General features: G+C 40.0%; 1 protein-coding gene and 1 long non-coding RNA gene across 6 annotated transcripts; one reads left to right on the top strand and one right to left on the bottom strand.

The window, feature by feature from the left end:
• Positions 1 to 1,088: 1,088 nt before the first annotated feature.
• ABRACL (ABRA C-terminal like) lies at positions 1,089 to 5,848 on the bottom strand. 2 transcript variants are annotated; one of them, XM_072927007.1, is made up of 3 exons: positions 5,804 to 5,848; positions 2,881 to 2,947; positions 1,089 to 1,668 (listed from the first exon to the last, which is right to left on the bottom strand). In XM_072927007.1, exons 1-3 carry the CDS (start codon positions 5,840 to 5,842, stop codon positions 1,484 to 1,486), a joined length of 291 nt encoding a protein of 96 aa, XP_072783108.1. In that variant the 5' UTR covers positions 5,843 to 5,848; the 3' UTR covers positions 1,089 to 1,483. The 2 variants fall into 2 exon arrangements, with proteins under 2 accessions (XP_072783108.1, XP_030123972.1); XM_030268112.4 differs by lacking the exon at positions 5,804 to 5,848 and adding an exon at positions 5,292 to 5,433.
• LOC115494359 (uncharacterized) lies at positions 5,424 to 8,276 on the top strand. Of its 4 annotated transcripts, none has more exons than XR_003959356.4 (3): positions 5,424 to 5,564; positions 5,948 to 6,210; positions 7,939 to 8,276. It is a non-coding gene; the product is annotated as an uncharacterized lncRNA (long non-coding RNA). The 4 variants fall into 4 exon arrangements; XR_012055090.1 differs by having other exon boundaries at positions 5,948 to 6,045; XR_012055089.1 differs by having other exon boundaries at positions 5,547 to 6,210.
• Positions 8,277 to 16,179: the final 7,903 nt, after the last annotated feature.

Here is a 16,179-nt window from a genome sequence, read left to right on the forward strand (position 1 = left end):
AAGCAGAAGAAAAATCAGCTGTAGTTACCTGGCAACTCACAGCTGTCTGGTCTCACTCCTCTGGCAGGAGGCATGGGTCTCTGTCCCCCTTCTTTCTACCTGAGGAGCACAGGGGTGCAGGCACTTGCCAGCTCAGATCTGGAAGCAGAAGAGCTGCACCAGAGTGGCAGAGCACTGGAGCCAGTAAGCTGTGCTGAGCTCCTGCTCTGCTCCCACACTCCAGCTGGCTTGGACCCAGACAGCTCAAGTTTCTCTGCGTATCACTTCCCTGCTCTCCAGATTCTGGGGCCAGCACAAGCAGAGGCAGCCCAGATCTGTTTCCACACAGGATCTAAGTTGTTTTCCTGTTGCACAAAGCAGAACAAAACAAGACAAAAGGGGCAGCAGCTGGAACTACGCAGCTTTGCAGAGATTCCATAACAACGCATGCATTTGCTGGATCTGTAAATGAGGAAACTTTTCAAACATTTTGCACTTGTAAAAGGCTGCTAAGGGAAATTCACCTATCCTGCAACTTTAAGAACTGCAGCTGTGGAGCGTAAGCACAAAGCAGTAAGTAGCTTGCTTACCCACGGCTGCTTTCCTCATGCAGCAACACTTGCTCCCTGCTGGAGGGTACACTTCTACCTGATAAAAAGAATTGGCAGTAAGCTAGAAAACAATCAAAAGGGCTTTTTTTCTTCCCCTCCTCTGCCACCTTCTGCCTGGAGAGATTTAGAGAAAGTAGGACTTGTATGAGGAAAAGAATCACAGCCTGAACCTGCTGTACTAAGTTCCAGTTAACACTGCATGAAAGCATTCAGGGAGCCTTCACCCACTTCCTTCACAAGTCTAGAGGACAAGAAAACGAAAGCTCATGACTCTGCCACAGATGAATGAGGTACATTTAACATTCATGGCTTTTTCTGCACAATCTGGTCAATCCAAAGGCCAGTAATTCTTCTACTGAATCGCGCTGCAAAATTATTTCTATCTCACTGTTGTGCTTTCTGAACAGTTGCCTAAATATGCTCCTTGCAGTAATTCAGTTTGCTTTCATTTCAGATTGCAAATAAAAAGAGAAACCAAAGCAGCAAGAATAATACAAATTTAAGCATGTGCTTTTATTTTATACTTTCATGGCACATTTTCATTTGTAAACATTAAATTACCAGTCTTCTTCTTCACATGTTGAAAATAACAACCAGATTATTTGAGAGAATTACCTGAGATTTAAAAAAAAAAAAAAAAAAGGACAAAAAAAAAGAGAGAAAAAGATCTGGCATCTTTTACATTACTCACATACAGTACTATTTTAGGAAGACTTACAAAAGGAAAGGTTTTCCAAAAAAGGACAGTTTTCTTTTGGCTATAAAGATATAGAAAATACATCAAAATGCCTTGGAATGATCAGCCTTATTAAGAATATGTGGCAAATCAAACAATTGTTTGATTGATCAAACTGTTTCAAGCAATTCCATGAACACATAGCTGAAGCACTGCCTCAGTCTTGCAGCAGCATGATATCCACGTTGTCATGAACGCCCTGTAAAAGCAGCTCTCCTTGGTAAGTGACAATCTTCCGTCGTTTGGCCGCCTTAAGTGTGCCCACCAGGGCTTCGAAGAGGTTGGCACACTTCTCATCAGCAAACAGCACACCAAATTTCACGCTCACTTGTCCATCAGCATCTAAATAAAAGACATAATATAGATTTCTTTCAAGTTAGGAGATTACTGGGAAGATAAGGTGACACAGAGAACATTGAAAGCAAGCTCCAGTGTGTTTCCCAGTTTATTTGGGATCATATTATGAATGCTGATGATAAACAGTAGGCAGAACTGCTGCCTAATCTAACTTTGCCTTTCCTTCCAGAGACTTGTATCATGGGCCATATATGTGCTCAGTTTACTTTTATTGATGACCTGAAACTTATGACAAGCACAGGCTATTGAACCTCTTCACAGTGCTTGGAGGAAATTAGTTTTAAATAATTAAAATCCTAGAATATCTCAAATTGAGGGAGACCTATAAGGATTAAGTCCAACACCCTGCTCCTCCAACCTAAATCTAAACCATACATTAAAATATTTTTTTCACTCATTAATCTTTACGGGTCACATTGAAAAGGCTGCAATGTGAATTTTCACACAAAGCAAAAATTTAAAAAGATATGTTAAAGGCATGTTATTCCTAAAAGGCAGATACAGTCATACAAAATGCAAGATGTACATATGCATTCAGGTTTTGAAAAACAAGTGGAACTGAACAAATGGCACCAGAACTGACATATAGGAGCAGGTAGCACATCCACAAACTGCATAAATATTTGTAAAGAAATAGGAGTTTTAGCAATGAAAAACAATCTTAAGAGAAAATAGTACCTTCTAAGCAAATTTAAGGAAGTTGGAACTACATCTATAACTCCTAGATTAGTTTTAGGCATGTGGACCACATTTTTTAAAATAATAAGATCATGAACAGAATTGAAATGCATGAATTCTGAAGTAAAGAAGTTACCAAGCAAGGAGGTGGAAGGAGAAGGTGCAACTTTCTTCTGTGGTGACTGTAGCAAGTATTGAAAGCTTAAAGAAAAGGTAACTCTTGTGGCTGATTCAGGATTCAGGGAGCAGAATTTCAGGCCTATATCCTCTCTGCTGCAGAGGCTTAAATGCTTAAATTTATAACAGAACTACTTTAAAGGATGGAACACAGGCAGTACCTTACAGTCCAAAATGAAGTGCATATGCAGGTTTTCAGGTTACCTGCTTATTTGAATTTGCCAAGTACTTAGTTTGATGTAACATGACTACATCTGTATGACATGCATGCATGGTGGCATGTATGTACATACACGCATCTATAATGTGACCACATCCATAGAGAGATACTACAATACTTACTTTTGGCTCCCAGCCGCCGAATCTCCTCAACTAAGAGGCTAATTTCATGTTCCACATTCATTGTGATCTAAAAGGAAAAAAAAATTAGAAAGTTATTAGGAATCCTGTAAATCCTTTGCACTGTTCTGGCACGTTCTCAGTTCTTTAGGAATGTCACAGCACTTCATAAGTCCCAGTAGCCTGGAGATGCACGTCTACAGAATAATCTAGGATTTTAGTCTTGAACAAAGAGCCTCTGCACCTCTGCATTTGAAGGGAAGAGAACAGAAGTTACAATCTTGTTACATTCTATACATAAATATAAGGAGCCAATCTTAAAATATGACAGATGTGGAAAGGTAAGGAAGAGGAGAGTTGGTTGTTTTAAGGAATGAGTTTAAGCTGCCACAGAATCAGAGCAACTCACTAACATCTTTGCAGCTTTCCATCTATGGCCTCAATTAAAATGGAACATCTGCCTTTAAATTTCTTTCTGGGATACGTGGTAGGTTTGGTTTCTTAAACCACACCACAGCTTTCTACATATGCTGGGAAGATACTGCTGACACGTATTGCTGGTTACAGACACACATGGTGTCTGAAAGGACAGCAACTCCTGCATACCTGCTACTGAAAGCAGAACTGATCCAAACTATGCAAGTGACCGAAGGCAGTCAACATTTTTGCCATTCAAAATGATCCTGAGAATCTACTACACTGCCAAACCTCTCTGGGGCACCTCTTTGCCGTCAAACGCAGCAATTTGCACCAATGTGTACCAATGCCTTGCAACAGTTTAGCCATATGTGGCACAGCATTCGGCAGCACTACAGTCACACACAACACTACCTGGCTGCAAAGTGGCCAAGGTTGACAATTGCAGACACTTGAACAGTTGTTTTATGGCCTATCCTGTGCAAGATAGCACCAACACAATGAACACATTTAGATGCTGAAGTCCGTAAGCGAAAACTGGCACTGAGGTAAGCACAAGAAACTGGGCATCACAGACAAAGCAAAGCATCAAATGCAGCTTCCACGAGGGCCAACAATGCAGCCTGGAACAAAAGCCACTGAGAGCTTCTGGAGCTGAGCACTAGCTAAAAAGGGCTCAGTGAGTATTTTACGAAACTGGGACTTCTGCACTAGTATGAAAGTGGAGTTAAAAAATAGACATTTGAATGTGTCACAAACTCTTCCTAAGAGAAAAGCTTCCTCTCCCTTTTTTTTTTTTGAGTTAAAATAGGTAAGGGTGACGTAGTTCCACTTCCTGACCCCTTATGATTTACACAAGAGGCAAAAAAACCTTTGCAGCAGAGCCTGATTTTTAGATCCAAAATTAACATGCAAAAAAAAAAAAAATTCCTTTTAACATGCAAAACTGAGCAAGCTTAATTATCAGTATGGTTTCTGGGCAAAGCCCCAGGCGAACCACAAGTTCATCCCTAGTGCATGGTAACAGCAGCACTGCAGCAGGTATCAGCTGCAGACCGACAGGTGACACTGACACTGGACGTGCTGCCATGGGACCACCGCTGCAAAGGGCAGGGCAGCAAGGCTGAACAGCTGCAACTCCACAAACTTCCGGATGTTGTTGGACTCTGCACTAAACAGATCAAGTCAGCAAGGAAAATATAACCCATCTCTTAGAAAGCTTACTCTCCTTTTATTTGTCAGACTGCCAGTTTTGATATTGGTCATCACAACGGCATAATTATCTTCTATTTAAAGACGCTCTTCTCACTTTAAATGCTCCTTTTTTTTTTTTTTTTACCTGCAGGTCTTTAAATTCATGATGATTTCTAATTATTTTCATACATGCACATCATCAATATAAACAGCATTATTTAAAATAAAAAAAGTTAAATTCTACATAATTAGGCAAGACTTTTGAGACCATAGAAGCGTGGTTGACTGAGCAAGGAGTAGGGATACTCGGTATTTCAAAACTTAAATATTTGCTTTGTACTGTAGATGCTCAACACACCGACTATCAAAAGTGCACGCCAGCTATTAGACTCTGGTACTCCTGACGCCAATACACTGCTGCAAGGCAGTATGTGGTACGGAAATTAAATTTCTCCTTATTTGGCAGAAGCGCGCCGAACGCTGCGAGCACACACACGCACAGACGCATCCGTCACCCGCGGCGCCGACCTGTCCCCTTGCAGGCACTGATGGCCCCTGCGCCCGACCGCGCTGGGAGTCAGAGCGCGGCTCCCTTCCCACATCCCGGCGGGATGCGGCTCCCGCCGCCGCCTGCGCAGGGAGCACCGGGAAGCGGCCTCGCCCGGGCGAGCGGCAGCCGCACCCGCTGCCCGGGCAGCGCCCCTGCCCCAGCGCGGACGGAGGGAGGGAGGGAGGGACGGACGGTCGGACGGAGGGACGGACGGACGGCTGTCCCCGACCCGCTCCCGCCCGCCGGCACTCACCCGCTGCCGCTGCTGTGGCCGCTCGGAGCCGGCGGAGCCGCGGGGCAGCGGCGGGCGGGGCCGAGGGCCGGCGAGGGGCGGGCGGAGGTGGTTCTGCCCCCGCCGGGCCGCGCCGCCTCACCGCGCGGAGCTCCGCCGCCCCGGGGCGGCGCTCCCGGCCATCTTGGCTCCGTGCGGGCGGGATGCTGCTGCACCGCCCTGCCGGGACCCCTCTGCCCGTGCCCTGCCGTGGGTGAATTCTTCCCGCGGCACGGGCGTTACTGAGTTTGCCAGGTAAAATGCCTTCCAAGGCCAGCCCTTCAGCAGCTGCCCCTCTTCCTGTGGGTGAGCTTTCTGTAATTTACCGTCTTGCTTCCTTCACTCTCCATCCATGGCCCGAATGCCCCATCTCCGGTGGCTTCCCCGGGTGATATCATGCCACATGCCACATTCCTTAGGCCCTCCACATTTATTTTCTCCTAGAAAACTAGTTCTTCCAAAGCAAATGAACGAGCTAAGTTAACATCATTTACCGTCGATAAAATTGCGATGCAGTGTATCTGTGTTTCCATTCAGCCCCCATATCCTCGCACCCTACCCTGCAGAAAGAATGCAACTTATTTTTTTGTCTTGTTTCATGGCATTCACTGCTTCTCTTGTCTCTCTTCACCTCATAGCAGCGTTTACGTCCTCTTTCAAGGAGTCAGGCATTTAAGCTGAGAGCTGCATTACCTCCTACAAAGCAATGAAGCTGGCGCCAGCCCCCAGGGTCAAGGTTCGTACCAAGGCTCTCCCAAAAATTCTCACTGCCTCAGCTGAAGGCATTGCCGTTGCCAGCTGTCTCTCCCACCTCCTCACCAGGCATGACTGCCCCTAAAGCACAGTTGACAAAAGAAACTATTTCCAGACCTTGCGATTCACAGTGCGCTAGTTTCTGAAGGTGAGGCTCAGATTCTTTCTCAGACTGTGAGCTGTGCCCGTGGGGGCTGGTCCCCTTTTACATTCTCCCATCCCAGGTGTGAGTAGGAATAAATAGGTGATGGCACCTCAAACCACTACAGCAAGCTCTGCTGGGGCTCAAACCTGCAGCTAGCTAAATTGATTTGCAAGGGATATTTTGGATGGTGTTTTCATGAAAAGATTAACTTTTCCACTGAATAATCACTATTTATCAATCAGTTACAGAATCTTTGGTAGTAAAAAAACCCCCAAAACCGTACTGCTTTCTGGTTTCAATATGCTATCAAGATATTTTGCATCAGTAAGGGGTGCTCTTTGTGGAAAAAAAAAAAAAAAGCCTTGATATTAAGGAAAACAAGATTAAAAGGGCTACATTCCAAAGTTGCTAAGAAAATAAATGAAATTTTAATCTATCTGAATTGAATCAAAAGACATTGAAAATTCCCAGGAGAATGTAGTATCTGAAGAGCACTGATGCTCTGTGCATACGATGCCATATGTGTGTACTGCTTTTCTAAGGTCTTTGTTATACTGGCTGACAAAATGCTAAATGCTACAGTAAAAAAGGGTACTTTTTAAGGTAGATCTGAGATAAAGGTTTTAAAAGTGAATCTGATAGTATGTTACCAAATACATCAAAGATTCCAGTTATTTAGCACTATAGAATAAAAAAGAACAAAATCTTCTGATTTTGTTGTTAACTACATGCTTTCAGTTGCACATAATCTAGATTTCTTAATCAGCAAAAAAACTCATTACATTTGCACAAATAATGTAGGCCTTTGCACAATGTGATTGTTATTATGGATAATTTGTTTGATCGAGTAATAGTTTGTGCCTTTCAGACTAAAGGCATTATTATTTTTATGCTGATAATGAAATCTCTGTTAAAAAATTCTTTTCAGTTTTGACTCATAGACCCTAATTTATAAAAAACATTAACTATATATCTGAGAAAGATGCAGAAAATTCCGTAATTCCACATCTTATTTTCTTTTAACATATTTTTTTGAGTAAGTCTAATATATTTATTTTTATTCTGTCTTTTGAAAAGGAAGTGTTATTTCCTAGGGATTTGTCTCCAGGCATGAGGAGATTATTGAAACACTTTTGTTACTATTTCTTTCATGGCCCTTCCTGGTCATGTAATGTTAAAATAGGTTAATAAGAAGTCAAAACCATCTGTTACCATGACAATTAAGGTAACAGATACTGCCAAAGTCAAAAATTAGCTGGGCAGCATCAGAACTCAGTGACTGATTATGTCATTACAGGGGCAGCAGCAGTGAGCAGGAAACATGATAATTATGGAGATGGTGATTTCCCATCACTCTGTTTCCACAAATTGATGCTGTCTTAAAAATGAAAGAAGTGCAAAATTGTCCTTCACAAGCTCACAGGACAGACATGGAAATATTGCTCATACATATTTCATATAACTGGTGAAGGTCATCATCAGACTCATCATTCATTATGCATTTTAGCTGTGTGAGTGCTCCCTAAAATTCATGAGATTCTGCCTTAAAACAGACTATTCTGATTTGACCTTCCTTGGCATCTCACTTCATTGTTACTGTCCCCCCAGATGCCCATGAAGGCAGCCAAACAGAGGAATTATGCACGATGTAAAAAACATCACTTGAGAGCAACACAGTAGACATAGTGCATCTGATCAAATCATCAATTTAACTGGACATTTTGCCTCCAGCAGGGACCAAGAGAAGGCATTTGGAAAACACTGCAATCAATGAAAACTATCGGTTTTTCTCCTGGCTCCTGGCACTTACTGGAGCAAGTAATTATTCTATCTTCTCCTTCCTCCACCACAGTCCCTAATTTAATCTCATATAAAGATTAATGTGTCTCCATGTTGCTGATCCTTATTGTTTCTCTTTATAAATTTTCAAACAATTCTGTGTTAGTTTCTGGGACTGCAGTAGCAGAACACTCAGTATTATTCAGCGTGTAGGTATAGTATATACAAAAGATGTAAGAATGCTTTCTGTTTTGTTGTCACTCCCAATAATAAAAATTCCCAACATTTTAGTTCACTTTTTAAAAATATCTAAGTGCTATGCACAATGGTTTCAAAAACTATTTCCAAAGTGGTGGTAATTAATTGTTCTGTTACAGATAATTAGGATTACTCTCCCCCCACTACTTTATTTTCCATTTTTCAGTACCATCAGGTATTTACTGTGTAATTTAAAATAGGATCACACAAATTTCTTCACCTCTTTTCCCATGTCAGCTTTGAACAGCACAGAAGGTCCAAACAGAAATGGTATTAAGAGCACACTTGTAATTAGTAACCTCTCTTGGTTATGACTATCAGTTGACTACCAGCTTTACCTCTTTGTCTCCTTCTACCTTTCAGCTGTTCATTGATTCTGAATGGATTCTGAATAGCTTCTCACCCCATGAGAAATTAGCTTTATAAAAGTACTTAATGTTTAGAGTAAACACATGGTAAACATATTTGTTGTTACAGGTTTCTCCAGAGACAGGTGTGTAACACCATTAGGGCCAAGCCTGAAAAATTTAAGGGAAAGTTATAATGTCATTTGCTAGATAATGGCCATTTGTATTGTTTTCCAGCATATATTAACTAGACAGTCTCACTTTACTAGTGTATGTTGATAACCCATGCTGTTCTTGTTTTGTATAATAATGTTATTTTTAATTTTTGTTGTATTATATGTGCTTATGTGCAGGCAGGCATATGCATCACATGTGCATACACAGTATTTTCTGTTGAGATCCTCCCCAGCTAAAAACCGTTAGAACTGACACCATGATTGCAGATTTCACTGCTAGATGAGATAATCTTAACAGCCTTCTTACATAATCCAGGTCTTACTTTCATTTTGCAACACTTTTTTTTTGACATGTTGATTTACTAGAGACATCAATTCCTGTTGCATGTGCCTGTGTCCCATCCCCTCGCTTTAACACCAGTAACTTGTACCTGTTCAAAGTGCCATATTCTCCTTACTATCTCCAAAGCTGGATGGAAACTGTGGTGCTGTGATTCAAATAGGAGTGTACGGATGTGTCTTGTCTTAGCCCAGCCCCATCAGGTATCTGTGCCATCGACCTGCCCTGAGTCACTTCTCACCATGGGTGTTGCACCCATTGCATGGGTGTGCGGTAGGGTTATGACTCAAAAGCCACATCAGCCCAGGCTAAAATAGGTCTTAAAAGTCTTCATATGATTTAAAGATTTCAAGTGGTAGAGGACCTACTACATTCCTTATTCCTGTGGACTTTGTAACCCCACAGAAAAGGTAAGATATCTGTTTCTAGAACATGACAGGGTACAATGAGAAATTAAAATTCAAGTCAAGGCTGTTATGCAAAGCTGAGGGGAATAAGTAGTATTCAGAAAGTATGGATATTGGGGCAGTCAGAAGAATGGCCATATTTTTTGATTCAAGCCAATCAATGAGGAAAACAACACTCCATATCCAAAGCATCTTCATAGTTTTTGGTCCAATAACTGTTTTCCTTGACCACTCTCTCTGTCTTAAGTCAGCAATTGTTTCAAGGGAGAAATTAATTTAGCCAAATGAAAAGCATAGTGATGCTCTGGAAAACTTTCCATGAATTTGCATGTAGAGCCACATTGAAAAATATTAATTCTATGGGTTCTTAGCTTTAATTTTCATATAATGACCAAAAAAGACCAAACCAAAATAGAACAATAGGAAAAAAAACCCAACACTTTCTCTCTTTTTACTTTCTCAATGAGTTGAAAAAGTAACTTAGCAAACCATAAACATTTCTTTTAATGTAAAAGAAAATATGCCAGACCAGCCTCAGAACAAGAGACTACAAATACAAACATAATGACTGCTGATAGTGTTGGTTCTTGAATGAGCACTTCAGTTGTGGTAGATGGAATGATTCACTTAAGCTCACTGATGTCTGTCCAGGAGAGAGGACTTATTTCAGGAATGGCCTCAGTGCATCACAGCCTCCTTATTATTCACTAGGTCTCTCAAACAATATAATGCTGCTGCTTCCTAAATTTAGCATGTAAATCTTTACTACAGTGGAATAAAAAAGAGGAGTATTTAAATTCTTGAAGTAAATCACTGAAATTACTTGCTCCACCCCTCAGCCAAGAGTAAACTTCTGCATGAAATAACAGAAAGATGCTGTATCAATACAAGCTAAAAGACAAGGCTCATAACATTAGTTATACAGCAAACCATGTGTCTGAGGGCAGTTACTTGAAAACTGTAAGATTGACCCCAAAGCCTTTCTCAACAGGCACAAAGTCAAAATTATCTGGGGTGGGGGGGTGTGGGGTGTGATGCTTTTCTGCACAAAAGGATGTGAAGGAAAGAGGATATGCTTGAATATTTTGAGGGAGCTGTGCATCAAACAGTGTTTGGAGACAGTTTGCAAAGAGAAAAAAAAAAAGTATAAATAGCTGATTTTATATAATGTGTTTTAGGTTGTTCTTTGTTATAAGAGCTGAATATTTGAGAGAGAGCCACATGAAGACTAAATACTTCCTCATATTCCTGGTGTCAAAAAATCTCATGTGGCAAGAAAACAGCAGCACATCTCCCGACCTCCAGACAGCATGGGAGCAGTTGAATCATTCAGACCTTCTGTCCTCTTGTTTGGTATGCATCATGAAAAAAAAATCACCTCCCTTTCTCCTTTCCCTCTACATATATACATACACATACCGATATTTTGGGGAGTTTTTCAGAAAACCAAAAATACAGGCTTTCCATAAATGATGTCCAATAATGGCAGCGGAGATGACAGTTACAATAATATGGAATTACTATTCACATTCATATCAAATATAGTTGTAGATGTAATATCTTTATTTTTTGGTTTCATATAAATTTCCTCCCTAAAGCTCAGGCATTTATCATGAGTCATGGCAGAAGTATATCAAATCTTTTCCTGAAGGAAATCTTATGGAAATGGAACTGTGGATTTGCATTTGTCAGAATGCATTTACTTAGCATATGAAATTGTGTCATGGCAGAAGTTGTCATAGTAATTTTGTTTTAATTGGTGAAATGTCAAGACCTGCTGACCATGCAATCATGGCTCACAGAAGTTTACAGTTGGCTAAAAACAGGGAAGAAAATGTTCTTTATCACTGGATTCATGACATTTAATGATCACTTAATTCAAGATTCTTGTTCATAGGGATTTTTAAGGATCAATTTTGTCTGTAATTTTGCTTATCTGCATTCCAGGTTCTTAGCTGAAAAACAGTACTTATGGCGCATATCACACCATTTGAATCTGATAATATTTGCAATTTCACTGAATTTATGTTATATTTTGAAGTCACATACAGAAACACTTGATTGTTTCCTGCATAGAGTAAGATCTGTATACAAACTGCCTTTTAGGAATTCTTTTTTGGCTTCAAGAAACAATGCCAGCACTGAAATCCAAATGAGGTTCAAATTCACATATCATCAAATTTTATTAATTTCACTGGCACTGCAGCCACAAGTCATTTGATCCCAAATAATTTGATTTCCTGCTGTGTGAAACTGCAAGAGGGAACAACGATCAGACTCCCAGCATAGTTTCCCATGGAACACTGGCAATGGTGTCACATACTGACCTAATAGCCTAGGAGGATTTCTGTGATGGTGAAGAAGGTTAAACTGTGTGTTAATTTCAGAGAGGAGATAAATATCTACCAGGAAGTACTATGAGAATATCAGATTAATTTGCGCTTTTATCTATGCCACATGGTTTGATTACAAATGGGACAATTTTCCTCTGCATCTAACACCTAAGTTTTATTAATTTCTCATCTGCAAAGTGAATTGCAATTGAATATCCCAAGCTTCTGGGATAAGTCTTACCCTTTCTTATTTTTCCTTGAGGAAATTATGTCCAAGGATCTCTGACACATAGCAGAAGCTTAGATTTAAAAATACAGTTAAGAAAAATATATGACCATCCCTTTGGTTTATAGTTATCCTATGTGATTGTGTTACATGTACATGAATAATATTGGCCTCTGAAGGTATTTTGATGTCTAATTTTGAAGCCAATATTACTTGTGCTGTCATACAAATAACACAGATGGATCCCACTTATTTTATGTTTACTGAAAGAAGCACAAAAGCTGTCTTGCATACAGGCAAGTGTTTTCTCTGTGAACAGTTACAGAATATTCTCAATGCACTTCCTCTGAATCCAAGCCTTCCTTAAATAAGTTTGCACCAACTTGTTCTTACAGTTTCCTGCCTCCTCTTTTCACAATGCATCATTCAAAAAAGCAAAGCTTTTCCACTAAGTGCATCATCACTATGTAGTGTGTTAGGAACCAACATATTACTCCATTGTAAACAGTTAATCTCCATTTAAATTTTAATGGAATCTTATAAAACAATATTAGAGGACATAAAAGTAGCTTCTGTTGGTCTGCAAATTTGGCAGAAATTATGAGGGTGAGGAGCGGGCTGATGGTTGCACAATTTGTGTACCTATTGCTGCTCTAAAATCCAGAAATAACTGTAATTACAGTGCTAACAGGAAACAAATTGGAGGGGTAGTTTTTTTTTTCTTCAAGCAATCAATTGTATCACAGACCAAGCAAAGTAAATCAGTGTTAACTAATAATTAGTTAACAGTGTTAACAAATGTTCAGTATTAACCACTTGCATATAGCAAATAGTCATCAAAAAAATTTTGGTACATTGGTTAACTGGTTACTTCAGATCAAAATGTTTCCGTCACAGAGGCAAGCAGAAGGCTTGAGACTAGCATCTCACACCAGAAGAAATGGAGGCATTGTTTTGTTTACTCCCTTTCTGAGGAATACATATCCTTTATTTCATTACTGGGAAATAGAGCTTGTATGTGTTCCCAAGTTAAAACTGACTGCACAGGCTATTTTTCTCACGGGTCAGATGTGAGGAAACAGAACCATTTCACTTCCTTCATAATCTCTATATAAAGAGAAGAGGAAAATAGGACCAGACCTATTGTTCTTACCGTTTCCTGCATCCTTTTCCACTATGCCTCGTTCAAAAAAGCAGTGGTTTGCACTTTGAGTGCATGATCTTGATTTAGTGTATTTGGATACTAATAATACATATATATGACTTTTCCAGTACATTGACAATATCAGAAAAGCCCTTACCGATAAAAAGGTTGTATGTGAAAGGTAGCTTCTGAGTTTGTGGGAGGGGGTTTCATGTAAATATTATAGCTCTGCATTAAAAGTGTTCTCTTTCTTTCAAGTTAATAAGATCAAACTACACAAATAAATAATCTGACAAAAAATCTCAATAAACTATTTTTAGGTTTCCTTTTCTCAGCTGTTTTTTCTAAGTCTTCAGTCAATTGAGTGGCTAGAGTAGTATGATCAAATATAAACAAGAGAAAGGTTTTGAGTTATAGAATCATAGAAGCATTTAGGTTGAAAAAGACCTCTAAGTTCATCGAGTCCATCATTGCAAAACACATTTGGTGCACTCTTGGCCACCCTAGTCCCAGGTTTTTTACCAGGGCTGCAACTCTTATTGAAATGGACTGGGAAGTGAACAATTTCTGTTCTCACTCTGTAGATGAGCTGTAGATGGAGATGTGGGGAAGCAAGCATGAGCCCACTGTGTGCTCCTGGCAAGCCCTGCTTTGCTCCCCAGTGCTATTCCTCCTATCTCTATGACATCCTCTACAAATTAATTGCAGGGATCGTGCCTGAGGCTTGCCCTCACTGTCTCTCAGCCATTTGGAATACACCTATAAAAAGAAGCACTACCCAGGTATTTCCCATGAAGAAAACTAGTACATCAGTCCATGGGTCAGAAAGAGGACAAGGAGGCTGAGACAGTCTGCAACCTTTTTGTTCCTGTTCAGGCTACAAGATCTAAGCTGCTACTTTAGCCAGGTAGCAACAGTGCTTAGGTTCTTGCAAAGAATGAGCACTGCTTTTTATTGCAACTGGGTTTTGATCTACTGGGGAGCACAGGAGAGATAAGAATTTAGGACACAGCCCATCAGTCAGAGAGGTGACTGCATATTCTAGTAGCTTCCTGATTTAATTTTTTTCTATATGAGAGTCAAAACCGCTCTAAGCCTAAAAGAAAAGGCACATGGAAGAGTAATGATGTAAAGTGTTGCTTTTCTTCACTTTTTATTTCATATTCCAGTATAAGAGAGATATGTGCTTCATGCACTCAAGAGTATTCTCTCTTCTCTGTCAAAGACATAAATTCTGGAAAATTACTTTGGTGGAAAACACACACAAGTTGACAGTTCAATGAAAAAATGTTTGGATAGCAAAAGATGCAATCATCTCTCTGTATTTATGCACACATAGCCATTCCATCCTGCCAGTCTATAACACACTCATTTTATGATTAATTTAAAGAACTGTAAGATCTGAACTTTTTTTTCCCTAAAGGAACAGAAAGAAATAAAGCACTTGGCAATGATTCCACTTAAACTCAGAAAGTTGTAGCACTATGTAGGCTTAGCCCAAATTCTACCAAATATAGCCCCGCTAAAATGACTGGAACAGAACATGATGTTTCAAAAATAAAGAGATTGCATTTATTTAGAACACTTGAATGTGTGTTAATTAAGTGTATTTCCACTCTCCTCAAATCATGGATTTAGTTCAAATAACTTTTATTGATTTTACATTACAGGACTGTCATTAGCATTTGCTAACTGAGTCAAGTTTCAATGGTAATAGCTTTTCATCAGAAATTATTTATACACTGACAGGAAAACTACATTCTTCTCTGATATCTTGAGATTCTCAATGCAAACAGAAGTTTCAGTTCTGTGTATATTTTATGTATTTTACTATCAAATTCAAAAAATGGGGTCTGTGAGTGGTTTCTGTGCCATACAATGAAAATGCTACTGTATTTTGAAATCAAGGTCTGCTGTCAAGTATAGTGAGGTAAGTACAAGTTATGCTCGTCAATGTGATAGAATTATCCTAGATTTTGTAACAATACAGGTGAGCTGGGGATGTGTAGGTGAGGTCAATGATCAAAGGAGATGGGGGTTTGGCAGTGGGGGTCTGGGTCAGCTGCTGGAAGGGCAGCCACAGCCAGGCCCAACCTTATCCCAAGGCAGCTGCTTTCATTCCAGGTTCTGTTGCAGGGCCTGCCCAGAGCTGCAGTCCCTCTGCATTGCTGCTGTGCGTGTCCCTGGCTGTGGGCTGCTGGTGCAGACCACACAGTCCTGCCCACTGCCCGGGCTAGGGCCGCAGCATGGGGCTTTTGCCAGCAAAGGGGGCCACTGCCTGTCTTGTGATCATGCATGGATCCCAGCTTCCCTTGCTAATCCCTCACAATAAAAGTGGATAAAGAGATTAAGTTGGAAATAGATCTTCAAAATAAGTCAAGCTGTTCAGAAGGGAAAAAGAGAAAAACATAAGACAAGGGACAGAAAAAAATAGCATAAAAATTAGAAAGTGTGAAGATATGAGAGTCTGTAAAATACATTAAAGTAAAGCTATATATAGCGAGGAAGACCTTTAATTATCAGACTCCTTCCTAGAGCCACCACAGATGGAGCACACAGCATCTTAATATCCCTCCTATACCTGACTGAAACATCAGAGAAATGTCACAACAGTGTTGTTTTTAACAAATGAAGCATATTTGAAAGTACATGGGGGTGTTTTTGCTCTAGAGAAATTTAAGAAATAAATTAGATTATAGCTATCTTTAAAAAATATAAGACACAGAGGGGATTTTATATTTTATTTATCTTAACATACAAAGAATATCACTGTGGACAAAAAAAAAAAAAAAAGTATTAATTCAATTCCTTGGGAAACTGATATTAATGGAAAATAGCTAGAAGAACAGGCTGAGTCAGATTCTGACCAAGAGGGAGAATTGCTCTGTGAAAGAGCAAACCCATTAATCCAGAATAGAGAAGGTACCAAAGCACACTGAACAGGCTGGAATACAAACCCCAT

This window comes from Taeniopygia guttata, chromosome 3, assembly GCF_048771995.1.
Source record: "Taeniopygia guttata chromosome 3, bTaeGut7.mat, whole genome shotgun sequence".
NCBI lineage: Eukaryota > Metazoa > Chordata > Aves > Passeriformes > Estrildidae > Taeniopygia > Taeniopygia guttata.

What these genes read in the sequence shown, in the direction of transcription:
- ABRACL (XM_072927007.1), bottom strand. Translation starts at nt 5,842, where the DNA reads ATGGAAACACAGATACACTGCATCGCAATTTTATCGACG. An exon ending in GCATCGCAATTTTATCGACG is followed by an intron (nt 2,948 to 5,803) that starts GTAAATGATGTT and finishes TTTTCCTTTTAG; the next exon opens with ATCACAATGAATGTGGAACA. An exon ending in TCGGCGGCTGGGAGCCAAAA is followed by an intron (nt 1,669 to 2,880) that starts GTAAGTATTGTA and finishes TCTTTTATTTAG; the next exon opens with ATGCTGATGGACAAGTGAGC.